At 38.1% G+C, this 23,708-nt stretch overlaps 1 protein-coding gene across 1 annotated transcript in view; it reads right to left on the reverse strand.

The window, feature by feature from the left end:
* Positions 1–2,018: 2,018 nt before the first annotated feature.
* Positions 2,019–23,708, reverse strand: part of COMMD10 (COMM domain containing 10) — a 108,619-nt gene continuing 86,929 nt past the window's right edge. The window contains exons 6-7 of the mRNA XM_036403475.2: positions 7,296–7,355; positions 2,019–6,668 (exon numbers count right to left, since the gene is read on the reverse strand). Of these exons, the coding sequence (XP_036259368.1) occupies positions 6,630–6,668; positions 7,296–7,355 (99 nt within the window). The 3' untranslated portion in view covers positions 2,019–6,629. The remainder of the gene's footprint in view (positions 6,669–7,295; positions 7,356–23,708) is intronic.

Raw genomic sequence — 23,708 nt, forward strand, 5'->3', positions numbered from 1 at the left:
GCATCCTCAGTGACATACTATGTTCTCCTGCTTAAAGGAGACTCTGCTTTGCTTGTTTGTGTCCTTTTTGCCTCTTTATATCTATTTTAACTAGGCCAGCTTTTTTATTATATCTAGTATCAGATTACCTAAGAAATTGGGATCACTGCCATTCATCCTGTCAGACAGTGAGTGAACACAGCTCCGAAGGTATCAGTTCACACTTATATATTTTTTTCTACATTTATCTGATGCACTTCACTTCTGTTGCCCTAAATCCGATTCCAAGGATATTTTAGCTTGCTGTGATTCATAAGGATGATGTGGGGAAACAACAGTAATTTTATTCAAGTAGGCAGTTTGGCTGCAAAGAAAAAATTTTATCATCGATTAGTTGAACATAGATTTTGTTCCAGAAATGGCCAAATAGTGAATAATACCCCTGAAATGGAATATCCTGAAAGGCTGGTCTTGTTTGACTTCTCTTTTCAAACAGATCTTTTCTGGACCTTTCTCAAAGTGAGTTTCAAATTTGGGGTGATGATAAAACCTCAACAAAAGCTTGTAGGTAGGATACTACCTGGAACTGTACTGAACACTAGCCTGAGAGAGGAGTAGGGATCCTCTTGGGAGGAGAGATGAAGCAAGAGAAAGATCCTCTTCTGTTCTTGAGGCCTGTGGTGCCTCTCTCCAGGCTGTTTATGAGCTAGAAGTAGCAAGAATTTGCTAGGAATTAGAAGAGAAGAAGATGGTGGAGATCTACCATCACAAGGCATAGCTCCTGACAGAGGTATCAGGGAATCATCTTATGTGCAAAGCAGTACTCCTCCCTTACAGGGAAGAGACCTGGGCAGAACTGCAGCTTGCATGAAGAAAACATTCTCATCCCTTTCAAAATAAAGAGCTAAGCTAACAACACGTACTCTGACTTAAGTTTTTTTCCAATGCAGTCAGCATCTCTGACCTTTTCCTGATGCACTATTATCCAGGAAAGAGGTAGCAACCACTCAACTAACAGGCAATTTGAGGTGAAAACAAAGGAAAAGCCTGAACTGCCCCACAGGGATCAACATGGAGGAATACAACGAACAGGAGACATGGTCCTTTCCTCAGTCCCTGGGCTTCACTGACCTCACTGAGATTCATTCTCTGCTGCCAGCAAGGATACTGGCTATGACAAACACTTTGAATTAGAAACAAAAACAAGAAAGCAGTATTTAAAATGCTACTACATAATTAACTGCATAATTTCTTAAATCAGACTGGTTTTTTTCTTTTTTAACAAAGAAACATTTCTTAACCCTGGAAGCAGAAAAACAGAAAAGTGCATGACAGAAAAAGCACAGTGTTCTCATGCTGTCCATGAAATACACTTTATTGAAGAGCTGAAACCATGGATGGGAACTAAATGAAAAAAAGGTGGCTCACCTGTATGTGGAGCTCTTCATATTAACCCTGGTGGGATGATCCTTCCAACACAGTGAGGAATCTTGTTAGCACCGTCCAGGGAGTGCTGCTTCCTCCTCCCTTCTCTTATCCTGAATCGCCAGAGGGTGAATTCCAAAACAGCTCATCTGCCACTTCAGTGTGTCCAGTGCCAGAACTAGTACTCCACAGCTCCCTGTGCCGGCCTCTGTGGATCTGCACAGCCATCTCAGAGGCAGGTGCTACATGCATTCACATTTTCTTGAATGTATGTCTTCTATTACCATAAAGGGGCAATTAATGTTTAATACTGATGACAAGAAGTTAAAAGTGCTCTAAAAATGTAATAATCTTATTAGAACAGCTGGTCAAGACAGTTATGCTTCCAGCATGTGTAGGACTACAAATTGCCTTCCTATGATTTCAATAATCAGAGAAAAACATTGGACAACCATGAAATATATTTTGACCTCAATAGAAAAAAAGACTACTCCTCTAAGTGAGAGGGGCAAGTGCTTCCTGGATGCATAGCTGAACACAGATGAACACTATCTGATTTGTAACAGACCAGTAGTTTTTATCTCTTGAGAAACAAAATAATGAGGGGATGAAGGGATGGTCTAAACACTTTATTTCAGTTAAAATCACAGCATATAATTTGGTCTGATCAATAATTAAGGAGGCCAAGGGAAGATCCAACAAAACTGATTAATTTCTATGGAAATTAGAAATCAACTTATGCAATTGCAGATAAAAATATCTTACTAGTTTATCTTAATGAGACACCATCAATAGCGTACCAGTCAGCAGCAATGTGGTTCACACACCTACTCAAAATCACTGTTATTCATATCTACTCCATAGAAAAGGAACTTCCACACAGTAGTTCAAAATGTTACTCATTTTCATTGGTCAAATAAGCTACTAAAGCTTATAACACAAAGTGCTATGATACTTATTCACTGGTCAGCAGACATTACTAAGCTTTGTCATTATTTTACCATAATGTATTATGGAAAAGAGAGAATTCATAATCTTTGAAGATATGATATGCCAGTGAAGCCAAGCAATGAAATGTTACTGATGATGCTGGAATCAAGAATATGAGAATATGAACAAGTGTGAAGGGGAGCTTATGCTATTTTATAACAATAACCACTTTTCTTCCTTTGACCATGGTTAAGAATTTTAGCATGTCCGTAAATTCTTCATGCTCTGAAAGAACAAGACTTCACAGCCCTTAAAATCAGACTGTAGAAATGAAGCTGCAGGTCATTACTCAAAATTTATGGGTCAGCAAACCCAGAAATTAAAGGAGAATTTGAAAGCCTCCTCTGGAGTGCCAAAATAGGTTTCGCAGTTAGTCAAAATTTGAGACAGCAAAGGTATATTTGTCTAACTATGTATTTTACATCAACAAAAATAAATGCAAAAATTTACAGACATTTTGTATTTGCTTAAAAAACAGAATTACATCTCCGAGCTTGAACTGGACAAAGATAATCTAATGCATTTGTACTCAACAAGCATTAACATGCTGTTAGTGTTGGTTCTTCTCAGTGATGTACAGGTGGTTGCTCTTTACCAGTAATTTGGTGCTTTTGAGGCAGTTTGAGAACTGGCTTTCTCTTAGGTCCAGAACTCCAAATCTTCACGTCAAAATATTATTGATGCTTGTTACACCTGAATCAAAAGATTTCCTTCTTTTGCCAACAGTCCATTTGAGGCAGATTTTGACATTATAGTTTTGGAAGAAGCACAGTCACAGAAAATACTGTCTTTAATGTCTGAACAAAGATGAATCAAATGTTTTTTAAATGCACTGGAAGATCTGAAATAAGATTTAGTAATTCTTACTCATTCCAATTTCCAGTTTTAGAGTTCAATAAATCTCTGCAAATATCTTCTTCAACACTATGTGAAGCCTTGGTAATTTCAAATCTGGATCATGTCCAAGAGATATTACAGGCCAGTATGCTAGGATCCTGAAAATGGAAAAAGCATCCCTTTTGTTTTCTGCAATAAAAAATTTCAAAATTCTTCTCGGGGCTATTCAAAATAGCCCTGAGATTCAAATGTTCTGTTTTTCACCAGTACCCATAACCACAGCTTGAACACCTCCAGAATGCACACTTCTGTCTAGGCTCTCACACCAGCCTGGTGGGGTCATTCTGTGTAGTCTACATGCCACCTTCTTCCCAGAAGTGTTTTTCTTTCTGCCACCCCTAAGGCACTGGTTGAGTCCCTGCTTCAGGCAGATCTACCCACGCATGACCCCGTCTGGGCCAGTGCTTGTGTTTCCTCTTGTTCACTGACACCTGTGTGACACCAGGACTCTATACAAACCAAGCAGAGACAGCTTCTCTCAGGAGAAGAATAACCTTCCCCTCTCCAGGTTCACTCACACCCAGGCAGAAGCAACCAGGATAACAGCCTTCTTTTCTGCAAGACCTAACAAAACCCCCAAAGTCTTCTGCTCTTTCTCAGTTAGCCAATTTTCTCTCCTTAGTCAGTAGCACTTACATTTAAGTGGCAACGTTCTTCTCTAAGATGGTACAGGTTATGTCCTCGGTCCGCAACAATATACAACCCCAAAGCTTCCCATTTTATACAGAAAAGTCTTTTTAAACTAAATGTTTATTTCTCAGCAGTTCCTGACTAAAGGTAACCACTGTACTTCTTACAATAAAGCTTTTGACACCAAGAATTCAGTACAGTTAGTAAAAAATAAAAGGCGGACACTGTAAAGAAATTGTAAATCTTTTCAATCATCTGCAAACAAGGAAAAACATTAAATGTATTTTACAAAATTATTGCAGTCATAGGCTTTTTCATCCCTTTCAACATAGTTTTATAATTTTTTTAAATATTTACTATTAAAGCTAGATTTCAAATCTGTATTTCATTATCCCATACTTTGATCTTGGTCAGCTTTGCACCAAGGTTGGCACTTCTGGGTTAGTTTGAAATACTAGATGCAGTTATACAACTGGCTAATTTCTATAGCTAATTCTGGTTTACTCTGATTCCCCTACTCTCACTCTACTATAAGGTTATTTCCCCCTCTGCTTAATATTTTCCTTTGTATATATACTTCTGTCATCTTTTCCAATGTTTCTGCTCTCTTCCTGGTATTTTCCAACCCCCAAATTCCATCCTTGGGAATATCCATTTCTCTACTTTCTCCTTCATTTCTCTTGTGCCCCATTTCTTCTGACCCTGACTTCTTTTTCTAAGATATGCCTGCTGATTTGTCCACGGCTCTTGCTCTCCAAACTAGTCCAGCCTTCACATCCTCCTCCAGGATTCATCAAACACTGCCTACATTCACAAAGATAACTTAAACCCCTCACACAACTGCCTTAGTATGTCCTGTCTCCACACAGGAAGGTCTGAACTTGCTTTAGACCTGATTTCCAGAACATAAGCTCTGAAAACTCAGTGAAAAGGCTCAAGAGCAGTGTTCTTGCACAAAGCATACTGTGCCACAGGACTGGTAGAGAAGATACGTCATGCAGAAAGGGGTTCCCTCAGCTGCACTAACTACAAAGTACTGCTACTGTCAGCAAGCAGCAGGAATGGTGGGGATGTGTCCAGCTGCAGACATGCACCAGTCTATGCATGGGTGAGATGAGTAAGCTGCCAAGCTCTTGTTGAACAACCAGACCTAGGAGGTGACGTCTGAATCTCCAGACAATATGGCACGTGTACCAGGGGCTTATGACAAGACATGATTTTGGCAGCCAGCCTCACAAGCTATAGTGGATAGCTGAGGGTATTCTGTTGGGCAGTGGTGACTCGCTTCTTCCAGGTGACTTTCTTCCTTTTCTACAGTAACAGTGTTACTGTACCAGAGGAGTAAAGTATCATTTGGCACTTCCTTAAAGAGCTAAGGACCATGGTAAGTGTGTGTTTTCTTTCCAGTACCCTTTACTCACACATAGGCTGTTATCATCTGAATCTAATAATTTTCAGCTCAGACAGCTTGTGCAAACCTCACAGTATTCTAGAGTTGACAGCACAATCCCTAACAACAAAGCAACAAAAAGGCACAAAAAAGCAACAAAGCAGGAAATCTGGAACAGGAGGACCGAAACTATTCAGGAGAAACCAGCTATTCAAAACATACATTTTGGTTATAATTATACCTACAGTCATGAGTAAAGAAGGAAACTGTCTGGTTGGGTATTAACCATCCCTGATGTAGGGAAGAAAAAAAATTTAAATTTCTGAACAGGCAAATTTCCTCTCACCTTCTATAAGCCCAGACCCCAGAGTCATATACAAACTGTCAACAAACAAGAACTAAGATGACTTTCACCTTTCTCCTGCTGCTCATGAATCATCTGGAACTAATAGGTGAAAGTATGACTAAGTCGGCCTTTAATCACCATCCTTCAATTTTTCCTGTTCAATGTAAAAATACTGGTGGTAAAAAGAGCATGAGGAAGGATCAACATAGCTTTCAGAAATCTGTCAGATCATTTCAGTATTTTTTTGTTTTATACTCTGAGATTTCTCCTCTCAGTTATACATCACACTTCTTAGATTCGTTAGTGGGCATGCAGTGCTAAGAAGCCATGTTTATTTTCAGTGCCAAGAGTAAACACTGAAATCAGAGATATTGTTGATTATTTCAAAGGAAAAAAAACCCACCAAAGTAAAATAGAATAAAGATAGTGAAATGAAATTTGACTAGCCCCAAAATAAACTTTCAAAATTCTGAATTTATTTTGACAAATCTGCAAGAAGCATTATCAATTGTGTGAATATTATTTAAAAAGGATAGAGATTGTATCAGCTGTGTACTTTCTTATAACTTCTACATTTATGTCTACAAAAAAGGGTTTTTTTCCTGGTCTCTCACTAACATGCAAATTTCTACCAGAATCAAGTAACACACAGAATGAAAAAAGTATTTCTGAAGCAGGGTAGCATTCTTTGGGGAGGTGGGGGGGGGGAGGGTCTGGACAAGGTGTTTTCCCACTGTAAGTAAAGAAGGCATTTTCCACAGCTGCTAAGCAAATAAGAGAAAGTCCATTAGAATCTTCAGACCCTTGACAAAGACTCTTGGCTTATGGTACTGGTCTGAAAAGCAGATAAGCCATATCATTTTATTAGAAGCAACCTGCTGAACCCTTCAGGAAATGCAGCTTGGCAATCTATCTTCAATTCAAAATAATGAGGTGGCAGGAGCATGATGGAGAAATAAGTCTTCAAAAACATCACGTAAGGGAATCCAGCTGTGCTTGTATAGTTTCCAGCTATTTAAAGGAAAGAAAAAGAGAGGAAAAAACCTCCACTCATAAAGGGTTGTTTAGAAACATGCAAACAGAAATAACCAATATCTTCAACTATGCATACCAAATATATTTGCATACCAATATAAAAATCCTGTACTCATGAATATTTGTTTTTACATGAAGCTATTAGAATTCATTGCTGCAGTTTAAATATTCAAATTTTAAAGAAACAGTTGACTAAATACTACCTCTTTAGCATGCACAGATGTTTTCCTCTGAATTTCCAATGCATAATAACAAGGCAAAAAAATAGAGTTCATTTTGACTGGATTACGAGCCTAGCATCTTGACTGAAGATGTAACATGAAGATGCTGTTTCCAGAGAGATCCCCACTGTCAATCATCAGCTACTGCTCCTGAACTAACCGCCAGGTATGCTTACAGTGACCCAAGCCCTGCCTATTCCAAAGGTGAATGCACAGGCTCTTCTTGAAAATGGTTTATGTGATCAAAGGAATTCAACAGCCTTAATTTAAAGTTGGATCCCTTCTTTCCAGTTTTATTCTATTTAATTCATATAGGCAACACTTCCTGCTGAGCAGCATAAGGTGTTTACAAAGAAACTATAATATTGTAAAATCTACAGACCTTGTTGTAGAACTCAAATAGCTCCTGATGGCTAAATTCTACAAACACCTTCTTCAGGTTCTGTAAAGAAGAAAGAAAAAACAAATATAAAAAAATTAAGGATTAAGCATACTTCTTTTCTCTCTTTTCTTTTCTCTTTTCTTTTATCTTTTCTTTTCTCTTTTATTTTTTCTTTTCTTTCTCTTTTCTCTTTTCAACATTAACTCTAGTAAATGAGAATATGAGATTAAGCTATATGAAAGATAACCGTTAGTTTCCTTCTATTCACTACAATGTTCCTCATACATGTATATTTCATTTAAGCAAAGAATTCAAATCTATCGGTATATCTATTCTTCTTCTGTGAAGAACAGTAACAAAATAATCTATGTAAAGAATTTAATTACCTTATTTTTAAGTCAGACTAAAATGAAAGATTACATTCATCTTTCTCAGCAGTCCATCTAAGATCTGGTAAATACCTTTCAGAGTGACAAAGTCAGTAGTGTATTTGATTGAACTGGCACAGCTATTAACGTACTGCACAGGCACAGAGCTGATACTTCCATTCATTAATCTAATAGTTCCAATCTTAGCATGCTGACACTGCTATAGGCATCCATGCAGATTCAGCCAAAGTTAACAATTAACACAATGGCTTCAAAGCAGTGCTTAAGCACTTAAAAAACCCACAAAATAACACAACTGATGAAAACTGCTGTAGATAAAACAGATGGTGGTAATAATCCTCTGCATGAATGTGCTGATGTCTGTGAAGATGGGGGTTAAATTAAAACTTCTGTCCTGCTTAACTTGCTTGGAGCCTGATACCTTCAATCACACTGCAGATCCATCCACACAGTTCCTAGCCTTATTCCTTCTACTTCACTCTGTGACTTTATTTATTTAAAAGTAAATTTCTATTTCTGCAGATTCTCTTTGTTTTTCTTTTCTTTCTTTTCAAGGGTTAGAGGCATTCCTGAGGATAAAAGCTGCACTACCATGAACAATAATGAGGCTCTGTGAAAGCTGAATCTCTGGATTCACAAAATACTCACAAAATATTATCAGCTGAAATAATGTATACACACCACATTTCTTTAACTGGTAGCAACTTCATGTACCACTTGGGTCAATAGAAAAACACTTGCTTATCCACTCAGCTTAAATGAGCAAGGACACTTTTGCATACAGACAAGGAGGAGGGCCAGATTCTGTGTACTCAAAGCAATGTAAGTCTCAAGTTATGCCAAATAATGTCACTGAATTTGGCGCACCAAATGCACAAGACCAGTAGAAGCCCTGGGAACACAGTATAGGTACTGCCTGTTGCCTGCTCCTCAAAAGGAGCTGTAAGAGACACAGGAAAGAGATAAAATAACTGGGGCCAGCCTGTCTGGTGCAATTCCTCCTTCTCACTCCGCAGAAAGAAAGATCCCTTCCAACAATTTCAGGACGGCTACAAAAGCCTAGAAAAGGACCAGTAATTTGCATGAGAGACCAATCTTCCCCCTCTGGGAAGGAACAATGCAATACTGTGAATCGTATGGTGAATACAAAATAAAACTACCAGGACAGCAGTTTTCTTTGCCATGACTCCAGCTGATCCTCCCTCCAAAGAGCATAATGCCATGACAGGGGAAGTAAAAGCATTTTTAAAGGCTTTCTAACAGCTAAGAAACAAAAAAAAGAAAGCAAACAAGGGTTTTTTCAGAAGAGAAAGCGGGTAGAGGAAAGAAGAAAGATACATTAATAGCAAAGGCATCCACCATTTCAGCTGGGATGTTTGCTTGCTGTTTGCCTTCCTAGAAGGATTTTGGCGACTGAATGGAAGAAATCAGAACTGCAAAGATGAGGTTCAGCAAAAGGAAGATATTTTGTATATTTTAAGTTTACCAGTCACAATTAATAGCTAGGATCATTTCTTGAATGATTTCTGGAAGTCTGCTGCATTTTGATGTCATAGTTTTGCAATGCCACCAGAGAGGGGCAGAGAAAGACTTCTGACCATTAGATCTCATTTCTCCAATCTCCATGTCTCATTCAAGATGGGCATCTTCTGGTACTTCTTCAGATCAGCAAGCACAATCAATTCTTCTCTCTCTCACTGCTTGTCTTTCATATTTTCTACCTACATTAGTTACTGTTAGTTAGAAGATAAAGTATGCAAGTGAAAAAAAGTGCAGACCTTTTAATTCAGATACTCTTTACACTTTACTAAAAAAACCCACTCTGCTTTATGAAAAGGATGAGATCTCTCTTCCCATAATTATTTAATAGTCATACTCTGATAACTAGGACAAAATGTATGTTGGATTGTGTTAGGCAAATGTCTGTGGAGATCTAAAAGAAAGCATGCTACGCCAGGCATGTTTCTGATCTGGGGTGGGAGCAGGAGTGTCAACGGGAGAGAGGTGTAACAATCTTGTATGAAATATGTTGTTTATCTGTACTTAATCATCTGCTAAAACACATTTGTTTGTATGTGTAAAAACCTGGCACATCTACTACACCACTTCAACAGAGAGTGGTGTACAGAAAAACCATGCAGATGTATGGCACCAGTTAAAAATGTTATATTACTATATCAAATTTTTCACTAGCACGAGTCCGCTAAGGATGGTGACAAATTATCATTATGTCGTCAGGAGTTGCTATACAAATTACAAAAATGTTGTATCATAACTAGATCCCTACAAAAAACCCCTACCCAGGTGCCTGATGGCCACCCATTTTTAGCTGAGATATCCATTATTTACTTATTTGCTTTATTCTGTGTGAATATAAACAAGTGCAATTAAAACTGTGCACCACAAGACTAGGTTACCACCCAGTTCTTCAATTACTCAGTAAAATTGTCTTAAAAATTACTGTATAGATAGATTATTGCTAAACCCCCCAGAACAGGCAAATTCCTAATATACTTAATGGAATTTTACTCAGATAAGCATACAAAATTACAAACCCCAATAATATTTCAACTGTAGTTAAAACACAGGATGAAAAAAATCGCTTTCAGCTTACCTACTTAATTAAATGTCACTGTGTGCAGACAAAGCCTCGACCTATTTATGAAAAGTACAGCTAAGCTGACTTCTTTTATCTGCACATACAAGTTTTCAGATGCTGCCTCTGATCTAGTATGCTTTTCCCAGATGTAAATAAGAAAACAGCAATTTGCTGGATGTCTAACTTCTTCTTTTTATCAAGTGTATCATTCTTTCTTCCTCTTTCCCTATAAATATCTTCCCATCCTTCACCTTCACACTACTCTCCCCCTCTTTTCTGGCATCTCATTTTCTCTTTCTTTTTATCATCTTCATGTGAAAGAAAACTATTTTGAGCAACCAGAAAACCAAACTGAATTTATTCCCATTGTCACACCTTGTCAATCCAACAGTTTTTCTAATTACATCCCAAATTTTTCTGCTGTGCCAGTGTTAACTCCTAGCTCCTGCTTTTAAGAATTTTAGGCTTGAGTGTGACAGTTTCATAGCATCAGATAAACATGGCTGAACATGATATTCTTATGACGACAAAGAAATCTCTAAAGTACCAAACATTCATTCTTTGGGCTGCTTTGAAAACAAGGAGATAGGCTTTTTGTCTGACACAATATCCATGAAGGGTGGCAGGGACTGCACTGGAGCAGTATGTTCAGTAAGTGTAGCTAAAGAGTATGTGCAGCACATTAGCTAAATAAAGTTGCTCTTCAGTGTGTTCATCTACTGTAAAACATGACAAAGCACTGCATTTACTACTGGAAAGGTATGTGTGAATTGCAAGTGTCACCAAGAAAAATCTTTACATCATTCTGAATTCACTGCAAGGAATATGGTAATAAGCTTTCTGAAATGTGTGGTTTAACATGTTTGGACATAAATCACTAGTGAATGTATTTTAAGTGTAAAAATTAGATTTTAGTGCCATTTTGCCTTCATATATCTAGATGAAATCTGATTTAATTCCACCTCTTCTGTCACCCCGGGGTTGTATCAATTTACAACTCAGAGCCTCCTGAGAACCGTGAAATTCTAATAAGCTTAACTGATTAGGGTTGTTTTCTCCCCTTAAGTATCTTCTCACTTACTGTCTGCTATTATTTAAAAAACATAATGTCTTCATCAGTCTCTAAAACCAAATTTCCTTTGCAGGTGGAAGGGGGGCAAGAAAGAGAAAAGAGAAATGAGAGGAAAATTAAGATAAAACCTTTGTATTCCCAGTGAATATTAATATGTTATTCTAACCAAAACAGCCATTCTGAATGTCTGGCTAATTCTACAAAAGAGCCACAGTCTTTAAATATATACTTAGCTTACAACCACCACCAAACAGGCAATTTTTTAGCTGAACATGATCATCAGCATAAAATGATGAAGATACAAATATACAGGAAATGTAAGAGTCTCCAACTTCCCATTATCTTGGCTAACTATTTTAATCATTAATACCTTCTTGCTGCAAAACATTTCTGTGGAAACCAAGCAAAAACTGTCTCCTTAAAATACTTCAGAAAGCAGAGGCAAATTTCAGTTTATAAAAAAAGGATTGGGTTTTGCTTTTAGGGGATTAGCTAGTTTTTTGGTTGGTTGTTTGGTTTTACAGTGGGGATGTTTATGTGTTTGTAGTGGTTTGTTGGGTGTTTTTAATACAGTCATCTAGATATTCATAATGTGCTACTGAAAAAAGCCTTTTTACTAATGATAGAGTTTTGCAACCTTACATACTACACAGTGATTCCACACTTTTAAGTCCCCAGCCCCATGTGTAAGCATAAAATAGTGCACTAGAAGCTATAAATTAAAGCTAAACCTCTGGTTTAAAGCTATCTTGAATACAAAAACACTGATATTACTGTTCTCAACTGCAAAGCTACAACTACTTCAATGGTGTTGAAAAATAAATGCCAAGTATTTTGAAGCAAATGGAGAGATAAGCTGAATTATATAATATATTTATAAACTAAATGTCTGCTGATAATGATAATGTTATGTGGCTGAGCACGTGTAGAAAATAGAGTATATTCAGCAAAGCTTTTTAATAGCAACCAAGTGAAATAACATACATCCCAGTCTTCATATTCTAATATTATCTTTAATACTATCTTGAGCCACATCTCCATTAGGTTTGAGAGAAGAATATATTCACATTTGCTATCCATTCTCCAATTTATTCCTATTAGAGATCCTTAAAATCTGAGATATAACAGAATTATATGGATAACTAAGCTAATCAGTGCATGGACAAATTAAGACTCATTCCTAAACAGACCCCAGTTGATTCTTAGTAGCCTGCATTTCCCTCTGGACCTATCAATTTTTGTGCTACATTAATTCACACTTCCTTTAAACTTGCTTGGATCCCGGAGAACTGTGCATTCACCTAGGCACTTAGAACTTTTTCTACTTATATCTCACAGAATTTATCAAAATGTTTCTGCGGCTTAGTCAGGAAGATCGATTTTAAGAAGAGCATATGTATTAAAACAGATCAGCATTTCTTAGAAGCACACCTGTTTGTTAACTCTCTGCATATAAGAGACAGTAATTAAAACTTCTTCATATTCTTACAGCTGTATATGAATGTAATTCAGCTCAGGGATTCAGCAAAACACTGGGAGTTAGATACAGACTAATACATTCCTAATTAAACTTCTTTCACATCATCAAAAATGTAACCTTCAAACTTCATTCTTTTTCAAAGCTTATCTCCATTTGCAATACCAAATCACTATTTTTGTAGAGAAAAAAATCATGTTTTATTACCGAATTACATGCATTTCAAGTTCAGTGTGTAACCGTTATAAAATGTAAGATACTAACCCACGCTTCCTGACCAACATAGTAACATCTAGTTCATAAATATACTGCATTTTACCTTTCTAAGTTGCATTTCTTTTTCATATAAGCTTAAGAAACTCAAATTCCCTGTGGATTCAGGGAGCTCAAGACCTGCATCATACTAAAGATGTCTTTCCCTCTCTCTGCAACCTATATGCAAGCATCCTAACAAAATCCTGTGTTGATTCCTGAGATCTAACCAATGTGTTACTGGAATTTATGGAGATACATACAGATAAATCTTGAATCTTACTCCAGCAGATTCAGGATCATTTAAGCATGCTTGCATGGAAGATGGCAAGAATGAATTTATTGTCCAATCTGGTAATAAAGCAACAGATTCTGCAGGCATTTGAAGACCTACAGAAGACCTGACATATTCCCAAACTGCAGTAAGAATTGTCAGTCACTACCATTTTCATTACTCCTGTTCCTCTCCATCCTTACAAAAATACCCATTGCTGGCTGAATGAACTGATGCAAAACTATAGACAGGAAATGGGACAGAACTCCTAAAAAGACCACACAGGCTGGGAGGATCACAGATCATTAGAGGCAGACAGGTCCCTTTTTCACAACAGGTAAGAAAAATGCTTTTAAAACTGAGATAATTATCTGAGAAAAAAACCCCAAAACTACAGTTTTCACCTCAGTGCATTGTATCAGAGTAAATACCATCCTGCTAAAGAAAAGACAGATTGAAAAGCCTTTTTATCCAATAACTGTATCCAAGCAAAATGTTCCTAGGAATTTACATTCCTGTAAGTACCATCATTATATTGGTTGGCCTTTCAATAATACTTTTGCATGGAAAACTTTTAAAAACCAGAAATCTAGAGATGAGGGTTGACACTTCTCTGCAGATTATGTTAAATACACTTTCAGAAAAACATCACAGTAAGCAAACATGCTTTTTGGAGAAATGGGTGGTAGATGTGTATCAGTGTATGCCTATCACTTAAAAGCATGCCTTTTATATTGATACTTCCCTGTATGTTGCAGGTATGGAAAATGGCTCATAGAAGATCTATTGAAAGGCTGACTTGCTTTATGTCAGTTCTTTATTTGTATTTACCTTCACATGCCCTTTCCTTCTTTGAAGATAACTATACACACTGCACAAGCTCCTGACTGATTCCTCACTAGACTCCATATGGATTCAGTCACTATGAGCAACAAGCCTCCATCCACATGAATGTTGCTATATTTTCAGGATTCAATAGCAAAGCATGCATAATTTCCAAAAACAGTACATCCAACAAAACATGCATTTAAAAATTGGTTCATTCACTGAAAGGCTGCCACAATTACTAAGAATGTCACAGATTAATCTGAGGAACACAGGTTCCAATAATTATTATCTTCCTGTTTCATCTTTCATCTAATTTTGCAAATTCTACTGTACTCCAAATACTACAGAAAGCCCTCTGAAGAAGCAATCTTACTAAAAATTTAAAAAGGAAACCCAAAAAAAAAAAAAAACCCAAAAAAAACAAAACCCCAACCCAACTCTAAAACCCACCCAAACAGACCTTCTCCCTTTTAAATTTCACTGTATAAAATTTGGAAAAAAGGAAAAAAGAGTTCACAAGAAATCATATACACCCTAATTGTTGTATACTGCTTATACTGTCTGTAACTGTCAAATTACAACTTTCTTCTTTAATCAGAGCTATACTGTGATAAGTGGTTTTATTCCTCAGAAGAAATTAAATTCTTATCTTTCCCATTTTGGTACACTTCACTTGTCACAGAACTTACGACATTTAAAAAATTAAGTTCAGGAACTCTGCAAGGAAAACCAGGCAGTTGTGATTCTGTGTTTCTTTTATTTCCACTTGGGCTAGCATGTATAAGTCTTCAAAGCCATGAAGACCAGTGAGTTCACACTTCCATTCTAAAGAGACCTCACATCAAAACTGACACAACAGTCTTACATTCACCTCAAATGATAAGGAATTCACTTTTCTTCTTATTACTGTATTCACAGATAACCTCTGCTGAAGAAATGGAAAGCATCATGCTGGCACCAGAAATGCTTTCAAGCTTTTCTGACCTCACATGTTCACCAGATTTGATCACAGCTGATGCCATTTTGATTTGACGCCACATTAAAAAGATGTCACGTAGTTATAGCTGGGAAATATTTTCATTATTGTGATCGGACAATGATCAAATTCTAGGAAACTAACAGAACTGAGTATAAATATTAAGTGCCTAGTATTGTCATCCACCAAGATTATGAGGCCTAAATGGCAAACAATGCACCTTGGCTATCTTAGAACAGCAAAGCTCAACTTACAGCAGCAAAGGCAGACTTAAAACTCTTTGCATCTTGATATACAATGGTCAAAACCCTCTATTAGCAAGAAGAGCAGCTCAACACCATGCACTGAGTGTTTTAAAGAGCTTTTCACACAGCTTGCTTGCAGCTGATGTAATTAACCTGGAGTTACAAACACTTTACGTTCTAATCAGTTACACATCTAATCCTGGGTCTGAAGCTGGATTTAGAGAAAACTCAAACTGTCATCCAAACCACCCCTTTGCTCTTGTCAAAAAGCCAGATCAAACCTCCTCTGTCCAGAGAAGAAACCTGGGTTGTTATCATCTGCGTCCACATCTAGAGCTACAGATCTGACAGAAATATTATATGGTGATATCCTGCAGATGATTAACACTTTAAGAAGGATTTATACCTCCATTTAGGAATGGAGGAAGCCAGCATCTTTTTGAATTATGACCTTCTGAGCCTACCTGATTCAGTAAGAAACTGCAATGCTGTATTGTTTTACCACAAAGAACCTTCATCGCTGGAATATCTGAAAGTATCTATTGTTTCTACTGAGGCACAAGAAAAGTGGCTGGATAAAAGATGCCAGCAGTGAGGGGAAAGATCTAAGGAAGCTCAGACCCACATGAAATCAATGTAACTGATGTGAAAACACCTTTCAAAATCTGTTTAAATATTCACAAAATGTTGAGATTAGATAATCTGTAAATCAGGTTTTTTTGTTTGAAATGGGTCACTCAAAGTATCACAAATTTGGATTTTGTTAGGCAGATCAGCAAAGATAAAATGTTTGGGGCTGGTTTTTTCTGTGCTAAAGTGATGCTAGTGGCTGTCAGTAAGTATGTTTTTGATCTCCAGCAGGCAAATAGTTCCAGCAGCTAGCAGCTGGGGACTTGCACACAAATCTCAGCTGCTGAAAGACAGGGAAGTCATGTAGGAATGAGGGATGTTAACTAGCAGACTAGTCCCTAGCAGAATCAAAGGCAAAACGCCTAGGGAATAAGGTTGTTTGTAAAGTAATACATATTTTATCTTTTTAAAAATTTACTTAATTTTATGAGGAAGTCACCTACTTACTATTTCTACTGTATTCTAAGGGTTGTAATATATCTGCAGCTTTTGCTACAATGCTCATAATCTATAAATAAGTGCTGGTATCTCTTCCTTGCCATAAGCAACCCAGCAAAGCCTTGAACCAGAGCTACCTGTGTGTATCAAGGACACACTGATGTCTGATGTCTCACTGATGAGAACAAAACTACCTTGCACCACTAGCCTGACCAAGTAAACACCAACATTTCTCAGACAACAGACCACAGTGCAAAACTGGAAGAGTTTATTAAAACCAAAGTTTCCCAAATGAGACAAAAAAGCTTTGCCTTTTTACAAGAATTACTAATAGATTATGTGGTCTTCTCATTATGACTCCACAAAATCAATAAGAATGTGGAAACTACCACTATACTACAAAGCAATCAAGCAACAACTTTCTCATTTGTCACTGAAGGTTACACACATTCTAATGACACAAAATTAGCTATTTTGGATTTCAGACAATGGAATTTCAGTGACTTTACTGCTTTTGCTGACAAATTATTTAAAGCTTGATGCAGTGGAGTGGTGTGAATTCTCACTGCTTACTGAAAACTGAACAACGTGCTAAGGACTGAAAGGACAAGTTCTGTGTGTTTTCACATACACCAAAGATGAAATAAGATCTCTCACCCCTAATTTTCTTCAAAGCCAGACCATGAACATAAGTGTGTAAGTAATATCCTCTCAGGCAAGAAAACAATTTTTGGATAAGCTAAGCAATTTGAAAGAAGGTATCAAAGCCTTTTTTATTTTCTTCAAGTCTGTGTGCTATTGAATTACAATTCATAGAAGTTGCCAGGTTGCTTTAAAAGACAGTAATTAATATGAAGGAATATAGTACTACATTCAGATTATTTTACAGATAGCAGGAGCACAATCCAGTACTCAGGTTGGCTGCAATGGTTTCAGTAAGTATCAAAACCAAGACACTTTTTATGCTTCTCTCTCAAAATGAACCCATTTAGCTCCCAATTAATTACATTTTTCTCTTTCAAGACAACACTGCATGACGCAAAACTAAAATGGTAGAGCAAGCAATAAAAAGTATATGTGGCGTAATCTTTTCACAAAGATAGACATGAAATTAATATTTAAACTAAACTTAATGTCTTTTTTTGTCCTTTTAACATAGGAGTTCTTCAAAAAGAAAAACGGAATAGCAAGATGTTACAGATCAGTTTGCAAATACTAATTTCTCAGAATCACACATCATTAAGGTTGGAAAAAACCTTCCAAGATCATTGAGCCTAACCAGTCTTTGACGAACCACCATGCCAACTAAACCACAGCACTAAATGCCACATCCAGTCATTTCTTGAACATTTTCTCTACCACCTTCCTTGGCAGTCTATTCCAACAATCCCTTCCAGGAAGAATTTCTTCCTGATGTCCAACATCAGGATCAACAATCCCCGCAAGAACAGCTCAAGGCCATTTCCTCTTGTCCTGCTGCTAGTTCCCTACCTTTCCACAACCTCCTTTGAGGTAGCTATTAGTACCAAAGCAGCATCCAGTTGCATTCAAGGTGCAAAACTGGTCTCTGAGCAGCAGAAAAATGAACTAGAAGAATGAAAGGGTGACAGCAGTCTTTATAAAAGAGCATAATAACAGTATCTGTGCTTTCTTAATGGTGTGACAAAATTAACAGTTGAACACACACTAAAGGGAGATGCCACTGGATTCCAGGCATGAGAAATGTTTTTTATCTGTTGAAGAAAGTAATTCCAAAACCCTACACAGAAGATTGAATGGCCCAAATTGCAAACCAGTTTCTTTAATGAGAACGACAGTCTAACATACTTGGGAACATTATTTTTAAAGGATTAAAACACTATTGTGAATGAGAAGTAATGCTATTTGGACTGTTTTGTTTATTTACAAGTTGATTGGTTTACAACCATAAACTAGGCAGGACTCCATGGTCAGCCAATGGCTATTTGGGATTAGAGGCTACCTAAGGAATACATAGGTCTAACAGCTGATTTGCCAGTTGGCAATCTACTTCTCAAAATGATAAACACAGTACTCGGGGTTTTGAGGCATTGGTGATCCCATCTAAATCCTTCTATATAATATCCTTCTAAAGCTGAAGCCTACAGAGATATGAAATTCTAGACTGCAGTAACAAAGCTGATATTACAAGAGAAAGGACCAAATGAATAAATTGCATGTCTGTATCAGCAAGAACTTTGATAAATACTCAAAATGAGGTTTTGTATTTGAACTAAAATGTTCCTCCAAAAGTTGCTCATATTTTCTGTGTGTTGAAATGTGAAAATAAACATATGAGAGGTCAAAAAGCTACAAGCCATTTAACAATAGGCATCCTTGGTACAACAGTGAATGAAGATCTAGAATACTGAAGATCCAGAAAGACTTTCCATTCCTCTTTTTTTCTGGGAACTAAAAATTTACTTTCTGAAATACACCCTTCACATTAATACATGAATGACAAGAAATCCTTCTCTTAAAGCATATTCCATTGTAAGAAGAAGGTAAGAGATTGTTTATCTCCACTAGCAAAAACTAGTGTCTCAGATGAAACCATTAGCCTTCATCTGAGACACTGCTTCCAGTCCTGCACAGCCCCAGTACAGGATAGATGTTTGGAAACTAGGGGGAGTTGATAACTGAAGGGTTATCATCCAGATATACCAGATGTGAAGAGATACTAGAAGTATCTCTTCACACCTGGTGTATCCAGATATACTGGTTTTGTAAGAGGGTTAAGAATAGGGAATTTACCTGCAGTCCTATTGTCCTGACATAATCCTTAATGTTATTGTATTCCATATCTACCTGTGCACAAAAATTCTCACTGTATCTTGAAGATCCTACAAATGAGAACCCTGGTGGGGAGTGTGCTATCACAGGGAGTGATCACCTCTTGCATGCAGTTTCCTGGTTCTTGCCACATGGTATTTGCTTCACTGGCTCTTTGGTCTTCGCTTAAGCAGAGAATTTCTCCATTTTGGGTTCTCTTTTCATTTTTTTTTCTTTTTCCTCATCTCAGAGGGGCTGCAGCAGGAGTTTTGGGCTGCCCTGGGGAGGATTCCGCAGGTGCCTGTCCGCAGCCGAGGCTCTGCCCGCAGTGGCAGCGCTCCGGCCGGGGACAGAGAGCACCGAGTGTCCCAGGAGAGAGGGGACAGAGAGCACCGAGTGCCCTGGGACAGCGGGGACAGAGAGCACCGAGTGTCCCAGGATAGAGGGGACAGAGAGCACCGAGTGTCCTGGGACAGCAGGGACAGAGAGCACCGAGTGTCCCAGGATAGAGGGGACAGAGAGCACCGAGTGTCCTGGGACAGCGGGGACAGAGAGCACCGAGTGCCCTGGGACAGTGGGGACAGGGAACACCGAGTGCCCTGGGACAGCAGGGACAGGGAACACCAAGTCTCCCAGGATAGAGGGGACAGAGAGCACTGAGTGCCCTGGGACAGCAGGGACAGGGAACAGCGAGTGGCTGGGGACAGAGGGGACAGGGAACACCGAGTGTCCCAGGATAGAGGGGACAGGGAACACCGAGTGTCCCAGGATAGAGGGGACAGGGAACACTGAGTGACCCGGGACAGAGGGGACAGGGAACACCGAGTGACCCGGGCCAGAGGGGACAGAGAACACCAAGTGACCCGGGCCAGAGGGGACAGGGAACACTGAGTGACCCAGGACAGTGGGAACAGGGAACACCGAGTGCCCTGGGACAGCAGGGACAGGGAACATCGAGTGACCCGGGACAGCACAGGGAACACCGAGTGACCCGGGCCAGAGGGGACAGGGAACACCGAGTGCCCCCCACCCTGCTGGGCCTCTGGGGGAGGGTGCCGGCCCTGGGGAGCCATCAGGTCTCCATGTGCTGCTGCACCTGCCCTGAGAGCTCTGCCTTCTGGCACGGATCTGTTGCTGCCATCTCGTCCCTCAGTCCTACAAGCCCGAGGCCGTCCCTGCTGGGCATGGTATCAGGAAGGGCATTTCCAGCTGATCGTGACTTTGCAGCAGTTGGCTATCTAGCCGTTATTTACTGTTACCTTTTTTATTCTTGCCTGTTGCCACTTTGTTACTAAACTCTTATTTTTCACTTACATCCTTTGGTTATTTCATTCATTACTGGTGGGAAGGGATTAGTTGGAATCAAGAAGAAAGTTACCCATTTCAGACTGCCTATCTCTTTAAATTGTCTCAAAATTATACACCTATTTGTAACAATGGTAGCATTAAAATGTATCTCTGTGACAGGAGATGTTAGTTTATTCTGTTAAGTACTAGAGATCTTAGCTGCTTAGGGAGTTCACCTCATAAAAAAGAACCATGTTTGGCAACAAATAATAACCATCCCTAACCTGATGAATTTACAAGGAATACAATTTCAATCCATTCATGACTTCAATTTCTCCAAATAATTCTCAGAGGGAGCTGATCCAAACAAAATCCCTAAAAGCTGGCAACTACATCTTTTAGATGGCCACTGTTCTTCACTCTAAAAAGATGTAGATGTGGATGCACAAGTAATTTCAATAGATACTGACTGATAAGCAGTGAGAGTAGCCAGAAAGATGATCTAGATAACTCAGTAGGAGGCCAATGAAGTTCACAAGAGACAAGGCTGTTGAATAGTCAAGTCTTGGGATCTGAAGACTTACTGACCTCCTGTTTGTTTATCACCAGCTGTTTGAAAGTGCTGCAACTGGAGTCTCATTAAAGTATTCCAGCACAAACTTCAATAACTCTGAAACTTTAAAGAGAGAGTAAAATATCCATAAAGAGCAAGTATAAGAGTGAATACCCAAAAGATCCAGAGCTCTTGAATAAAAAATTGCTGCTATTAGTCAGCTACACCTCTCTAGACACTACCATTCAGAGCACCACTGGGCCTTAGGGCTCTTGGTGTAGAGGTAAAATGCTATGGTCAGATAATACAAGGAGCTAGATTACCTCCAACCACTAAAATGTGCTTAATAGAAAGTCAATATGTTAATTTTGCATTAGTGGTTGCATAGCCCATTCTCTCAGAATCTAAGACAGCATAAAAACACAAGGCTGGCATAAACTCTGTATTAGCTGCATATATTCCAGTTAATGTGACAGAATGGCTATCTTGTACCCGACATTACAATTCTACTGTGAGCAATCCAGCCATGCAGAGATACAGTATTAATGATTGTCAAATCATGCCTTAACTCCGTGGCGCTAACCTAATTGTGAAATTAGACTTTGTTTATTTCACGGCTGGGTACTGACTGGCTATGAATTGAACTGAAAATGCTATTTACAGGCCAGTATGTGGCAATACTTCAAGCAAACAAGAGACTGAAGACGTGAAGATGGGTATCAAAATGGGGCTGTAAATTAACTTGCTGGATGCTCTTACTCAAAAGTTGCCTGGAATATTTCACTACTCTGAAGCCATACAAGAACGAATCTCACAGGCCATTATTCAAATGATAATAATAACAACGGCTACTAGAAAATGCTGTATTTTCTACACCACTCTCTAATGCAGCATGGCATCATCTCCCTAGTGTTGCAGTTTCCAGTATGTTTTTCTAAATACATGTTTTATGGAAACCAAGAAATACTGACAGAGACTCACAATCAAAACCTACACAAATTAGTGAAAAGTTAAGGTAATTTACTTCAGTTACTTCATATAATCCCAGCAGCCCACTGCTTCTAGTTGCTGACTACAAAAAAGCTCCAAAATCTTCTCTAGTTGAACAGCTACAGTTGAAAGTACGAAATAATGCAAAAATTTTACAACTAAATATAACTTTGTCACAAATAATGTTTTCCACCCTGACCACGGGTGGAAGCTATTTTAATAGCTTCACAATCAAGAAAATGTGTGAAACCAGTTGTGACTGGGGATTACAAAGAAAATAATTAGTTCATGGACATCGATCTACAAATCAACACAGACCTTGGAAAAGACAGACCTCAGGATCAAGACTCTCCAAAAAGTGGCTTCTGTCGAGCCCTGTCATCACTCTGTGTTCTAGCAGTGAAGAGGGAAAGACTCCTTCTTTTGCCATCCCTGTAACACCCAGTTAGAAGATACCTGGGCTTCAGTAACAGTCTGTCCCTGTATTTCCAGGGCAAAAAGCAATTTTGAGGGACCACAGTTACAGAGTAACACTAAGTCCACCTATTAAAAAAATGTACCTATCAACTTGTTCCTATTGAATAAGGATTTGACTAGAGTGCTTCACTAGGAACGGAGAAAAATTTTTGTAAATATATTTTTTTAAAAGTCAAGTAAAATTCTTAAGTTTTGCAGTGATAAAAACTTTCTGCTCTATCAGTACAATAATTTTTTAACACCTTTAATTAAACAAATTTTAAGAATCTTTAATTCACTTGATGTTAAAGTCTCAAAGTATGTCCAGTATTTTTGTCAGTATAGCTACTTCTCAGTAAACTGTAGTAAATACTTTATTACTTAATTTGTTTGGGTGGGGTTTTTTGTTTTCTTATAGCTGCTTTCCAGTGAACTATAGTGAACATGTAATTTGGGCCTTTTAATTTTTTTTTGGGGCCCCCTATCATAAAGCCTATCCATGCTAGATCAGAAATAGTTCCTTCTGCACTACCCTTATTCTAGTCTAAAAATCTTGCCCTAAAACCTGTGGGAAAATATTAGGTGCATACACCCTGCATTCATTACTTAAAATCTTGTATTCTGTCCTTTAAAACATTTTTTTTTTACTTCAAGCTTTTTTGAATAACAGGGAGAGAAAATGCACCTGAAATAAATAAACTCATTTTACAGATAATTTCTAACAAAAATGAAATATGCTCAAGGGCATCCACATCTTACATAAATGCTTAGCATGAAATCATTTTATTATAGTTAAGATAAATATCAGTGGACAAAAGGGGCAAATGGAACAGGGTAAAAGTACCAGTTTTATTGTGTTCAATGAATTAATACTACACCAGTGTAGAATAAAAGAACTGCAATGGTGTACACAAGTGTATAAAAAATGTACACAAGTGAGCTCTCCAGCATTCCCAAGAACTTACCAAAGATATACTACATTTGTACACAGGTTTGAGTGTGATCTGCAGCACAGCATGAGATTAGACTGACTATACAGTCTAATGCTTTCTTGATAAGTTTACCTAGCCATAGCTTTGATGTTCAGTTCTCGCTTTTGCAGAAAGATGAAATGACTTGCTAACACTTCTGCTGACTTCATTTTCTTCTTGATCCTC

The sequence above is a fragment of the Molothrus ater genome, chromosome Z, assembly GCF_012460135.2.
Source record: "Molothrus ater isolate BHLD 08-10-18 breed brown headed cowbird chromosome Z, BPBGC_Mater_1.1, whole genome shotgun sequence".
In the NCBI taxonomy this organism is placed as follows: Eukaryota; Metazoa; Chordata; class Aves; order Passeriformes; family Icteridae; genus Molothrus; species Molothrus ater.